The 5,583-nt window shown below is 38.0% G+C and overlaps 1 protein-coding gene across 1 annotated transcript; it reads right to left on the bottom strand.

The window, feature by feature from the left end:
• Window positions 1-334: 334 nt before the first annotated feature.
• Window positions 335-4,971, bottom strand: LOC107867309 (KH domain-containing protein HEN4). The gene is made up of 8 exons (XM_047411081.1): window positions 4,255-4,971; window positions 3,387-3,809; window positions 2,956-3,210; window positions 2,426-2,755; window positions 2,098-2,174; window positions 1,839-1,950; window positions 1,025-1,182; window positions 335-855 (listed from the first exon to the last, which is right to left on the bottom strand). Exons 1-7 carry the CDS (start codon window positions 4,936-4,938, stop codon window positions 1,039-1,041), a joined length of 2,025 nt encoding a protein of 674 aa, XP_047267037.1. The 5' UTR covers window positions 4,939-4,971; the 3' UTR covers window positions 335-855; window positions 1,025-1,038.
• Window positions 4,972-5,583: the final 612 nt, after the last annotated feature.

Below are 5,583 nucleotides of genomic sequence, written 5' to 3'. Positions count from 1 at the left end.
TGAGCACGAACTTTGCATCTTTGCCTTTTCCTCGATGAGAGGCAGAAGTACATTAGTTATTCTATTTAAAAAAGTGGTGACTTCTTTGGATGCATCAGGCAGTGATTTAATGTACAGGTTGGATCAAGTCATATACATGATTACCTGATTTTGATTACCTTTAACATGAACATATTACATGAGATTTGGGTTTCAATAAATTAAAATATCAGATGAGCTGCTCTCACTGTTAACAAAGTAACAGACGTTCGAAGAAAGTGCACCAAAATTGATAAACAGTGACAAATATTAGTACTCTAAGAAGAAGGATGTTTTCTTGAGTTAAAATTAAGGATAAGGGACAATTTGGGACCTCATCTCTGATAATGATAAATAAGTTGATAGACTTGTTACGAAGACAGCAAAATTAAGGGGAGGTGAGCTCAATATTACAAATCACAAGGGGTAAGTATTACGAAGCAAAAGCTGAAGAGAGGTTTCTAAGATTTCTCTATCATCTAATAATTCTCATTAGACTGCTTTCGCAGTTCCTTTTAACGCATAGAGATAAGAACCAAAAATGAGGTCTTCAAGCAACATTTATCAAATTGAGACGAGGAATGGCACCATCATATTTGTTGGACAAAAAGGGGCAATCTGTAAATGTCTGCAAACAAATATGTTACGAAAAACCCATCCCTTATCATCTCTAGTGAAGACATCAGTACGTTCCGTGAAAACTTCACCACCATAGAATCCGAGTCTGTTAAGCCAACTTGCAATACTTCTGATATTTTTCCTCGTCAAGAGTTTGCTGCCTTGCAACTGCCAAATCATATCTTCCAGTTGCCGTCAACACGCACTCCAGCTTCAGCACTGTTCAGAACACTATAACGATAAGTCTTCTGGTACAAGATTACAGTGTCCTTTGAATTCACAATGCCAGAAAGAACGATAAAAGGGAGTACAATTAACTGCTCTCCATTCACACCGCTCGTGGAAACAAAGAACATTCAGTTTAAAGTCCACAGGATTGAGAAATTACCTCACTGCCACCAATCAAGCAGCTTGAGTCTCGACCATTACAAAGGCTTGAATGAGACTCTGAGCAGCATTCGTCTGCTCAGGTGTCCCAGATATAATGATCACAGTCTCTGTTGCTCCAGGCTTGGGATCATTTATGATGACTTTAGCATCAGAAATCTAGAAAATAATTAGTGAACGAAGAGTCAAAAAATATTATACTTCCATACACCGCAACAAATTCGTGCTTGCCATAAATACACTAGGTAGACATTTGAACAGAGATTTGATTGAAACTTGGCAAAATAAACTTTTGAAATTGAACTTGAAGATGGTAATTGGAAGTTGAAATTTTGTTTGACCATGTATTTCATTTGAAAAGAAGTTGAAGTTATGTGTGTGGAAAAAGATTTTTCAGTTGAAAAAACTAATCAAAAAATCAATCTAACGTACCAAACAATGTCTTGAACAAACGGGGCCAGTATATTGATATATTTCGTTATTTAAACCCAGAAAATGGTAAAACAAACTTCTGTTCAGTACGCCTCCCATCTTTTCTGATATTAAAAACCATGGGAGCAGAACACGTAGAGCAAGACAAGTGGGCATCTAGAACAATAAAATAATTAAGAACAAAGAAATGAATACTCGGTAACCAAAATATATAGAAATACGTACAAAACGAGGGAAATAATATTTTGTCAAATACATCCATTTTACATAGATAAAGATGGAGATCATATATCTTTTTATTGGGCATGACCTTATGTAAAGACCAAACAGAAATAAAAGGTAGAATGCAGAAAAAAGTTAAAATGCTAGAACATAGATCATACCTCACATATTTGTCGAAGACATCCCCCACCTTCTCCATAGATTGCAGGAACGACAGATCGAGGTACAATTACTTCCACAGTAGTGCTTGTGATCACAGCAGGATTACTTCCTCTATATTAATGAAATTCACGTGTAACAGAGACAAATATATATCATTGATGTATAATAGAAATAGTAGTTCATAAATGAACTCTAAAAGATCAAAAACAAAAAGACAGGAAAATGAAAGAGTCTGGTCGTGATCTATAAAGTACAGACCCTCCAAAGGCGCCGATATTTCGAGGACCACCAGCATAATCTGGGAAGCCTATCTGTCCCCCACCTTCACCCAGTCCCTGCAATTCAGTACAGAAAAATAATATTTCGCTGATGTTTGTCATTTTTCTTGGATCAGAACGTTTTATTCCAGCAGAAAGAAGTCGTGTACTACGACAATTCTGACACTAACTTTAAATTACATTATGAAAGCAACAAGCATGTGGTTACTAGGAGAAAGCTGGAGTAGCCTATATATAAAAATCAACCAACTCCTAGTTTAAATGTCACAAGAAACTAGAATGGTAGAATAACTGCAACCAAGCGCTACCTGAGAACCCCATGGTGCTGAAGATGGAATTCTATCAGAAATATGAGGCGGAATGCCTGGCCTATGGAAATTTTGCATAAAGGGAGGATGATCATCATGTGGATGGAAACCACCATGTGGAGGTAGAGCATCGAACTTGTGAAATGGTGGACGAATGTTGGAGAACATGCCTGGAGGTGAAAATTCTCTCCTTCCCATGTGTGAAGGGAATGGAGGTACTTGGTCCAGAAACCCGGGGTGTGAAGGAAATGCATCACGAAAGTAATGATTCTGTAATCTGGAAGTAATCTGAAGAAGGGCTTCACGAACCTTTTCAACATCTCCATTTATCTGAGCAACCAAAAAGAAAAGTAAGAAGCAAGTCAAAACTAGGAATTAGGTCTGTCCTAAACCAAATAAATGGTGCCATAGACATCAAACTAAGCCAAAATAGAAAAAATTAAAAAACAATAAATTAGCAACAAACCCTCTAAAATGCAAAAGCAAAAAATACCTGAATTATAGTTACCGATTTCAAAAAACAAAAATACCTGAATTACTTCTTCATTTTCCGCAGCACACTTTGGGGTTTGATCCTTGCCTACAATACGAATAAAAGCTCCAGTTGACTTCCTCATTTCAGCTATTATACCACCACCTTTACCCAAGAGACACCCAATTTGATTGGAGAACACCAAAAGTTTTGCAACCATAACATTGTCCTGGTTTTCAGGAGCAGCCCTAAAAATTCGGGATTGGATGCGAAGGACAGCATCTTGTGGCAAAGATATTCTATCATCTGGGTGCTGCATAAATAGAACGATCATAGCCTTTTATTGGTAGGTTATAGAAAAACAAAGAAGCATGATTAAGAAGAAACTCGTAACAACTTCAGCAAAAAGAATGAGCCCACAACCCCGAGCTGCCAATTAAAGGGAATCCAGGAAAAAGAAAGCAAATACAGAAAAGATTCAAATCGTACCGCTGGACCAGAGATGACAATAACTCGATCTTCAGAATCCCCTGCACCGTCCAGAACTTTGACTTGACACCCAGTCTCATGCTGAAGTGCTTTAATTATACTTCCTCCCTTTCCAATTATGCCTCCAACTTTTTCGTCTGGACAAAGTAATCTGAAAGTCAAGGCATCAGGAATAGGGTTCATTCGACCAGGCATGCCAACTTCCCCAACACGTAATCCAACAGAGGAAGGTGGCCCCTGCCCATGGTAAGGACGTGCCGATGGTGGACGCAATTCCCGGTTAGACAGCGGACCTCCAAGAGACTGAGAAGATGGACCGCCAGCATCAGCAGAGAGAAAATCCTGATCCCAAGAGGAACTCTCAAGTAATTGTCGAGCAACGATTTCAAGAGCTTTTTTAACTGCATCACGCTCCCCAGAAATCTGCAACATAACAATTAGGAATGTATCCAGGATTATGGTTAATATGACAAGATTTGAATAACAGAGAACTGCATAAAGCAGCAAACAATATTTCACAATGATCAGCTCTGTGAAACAAGGCAGGAAATGAGATGTTGATGAATCAGTATTCACCATAAACTCAACAAGAAGAGTATACAACTTTCTAAATTGCATTGTATAGATACGAGGGCCATTTTCTGTCACCAAAGTTAATCAGGGCACCTCCCAACGTGGAAACTACTGCTATATCAATATTAAGCCAGACTTTTCAAAACATCGTGCAATGCAGGCAAGAAAACAGGCAGAATTACGACACAACTCAGACAGATAAATGATCACATTGATGACAGTTAATGGCTAAGCTGAGAGAATCAAGTTGACTACAACTTGCACGAAATGAATAAATAAATATCAGCAAATGTACCTGAACCAATTCATCAGATGAAGACACACATGCAGGTAGTTTGTCCCTGGGAAGAATTCGTATCTGTGACCCACTTTCAGACGACATCTGCTTTATCACACTACCACCTTTACCTAGCAAACAGCCCACTTGACTGGAGAATACAAGCAATCTTATAATTAATGAGGAAGAATTATTACCCTCTTCATCTCCTCCATCCATTCCTACTCCTCCTTCGACCATCCTATCAAATACCAAGAATAGAGCTTTCTGAATAGATTCAGTTTCCTTTCCAATTTTTGAATTTTCTGCCGGAAGGGATGCCTTATTCTCACCCTTATCACCATTTTCAGCGTTGCAGCCATCTTTTTCCTTAGTTTCACTCTCCTCAACATCAGCCTGGAGTTGTTTGGTTCCCATTTCATCTTCTTTTCCTGAACCTGCAACAACTATTACCCTCTCATCACAATCAACGACACTATCCTCAACTCGAACCTCTGCGCCAGTTTCTTCTCGTATCCTAGAAATAATGCTACTACCCTCTCCGATAAGGAAATCTATTTTTGAAGCAGGGCATAATATACGAACTACCCCAGGTGATCTCTGGGAATTAAAAGATGACGATTTCTGCCACTTCGCTCGGCCATTTGTTTCTGGAAGGCTCCAATCATTTGGCCGCTTTGAAGGTGTCAACTTCATTGACATATCTGCAAATTTTTTTGTAACAAATGCTCCCTTTCAGGAAAGAATGATAATATTTTAGATGATGTACGAGCAAGGTTGGAAAGCTGAGGTAATTTGGAACATTGCCAACTAGCACACTCAATTTGATAAGGCCTCAACCAATGAATGCAAATATAACCAATCAAACTCCATAGAGCTACATTGGTAGTAATTTCCGAACATCTTACGCACTATTCTCTTATATATATATATATGATCAGTAAGACAATTTTATAAACGAGTAACACCTAAATCAGGGAAAATGAATGTCCCAAATGCAAACCACGAACCCTAGGGGTGAACAACACTGCAATTTTTATACACTCTCACCTAAACCCTTATAACATAAGCTATTTTTCATATCCCCGCCATTAGTCAATACCTTCTTATTCTTCTTCTTCTCTAATTAATCATACTACAAATAAGAATAGCCAAACAAACAAATTTCAGCTACGCAATAGGCTTGCGAAACCCCAAAACCAAGAAGGAAAAAATTCAGCTGAAGCTTAAAAATACGAACTTGTTCAAAATTATTTACCAGTCTATAGTTATTTATTTTATACCTATAAATTTTCTAGTTACAATATGCACAAATTTGAAGCTTTTACTAAAAATCTTTAATTTATA

The sequence above is a fragment of the Capsicum annuum genome, chromosome 4, assembly GCF_002878395.1.
Source record: "Capsicum annuum cultivar UCD-10X-F1 chromosome 4, UCD10Xv1.1, whole genome shotgun sequence".
Taxonomy (NCBI): Eukaryota; Viridiplantae; Streptophyta; class Magnoliopsida; order Solanales; family Solanaceae; genus Capsicum; species Capsicum annuum.
Note: the sequence above shows the minus strand (reverse complement) of the source record. Positions and strands in the feature narration are given on the sequence as shown.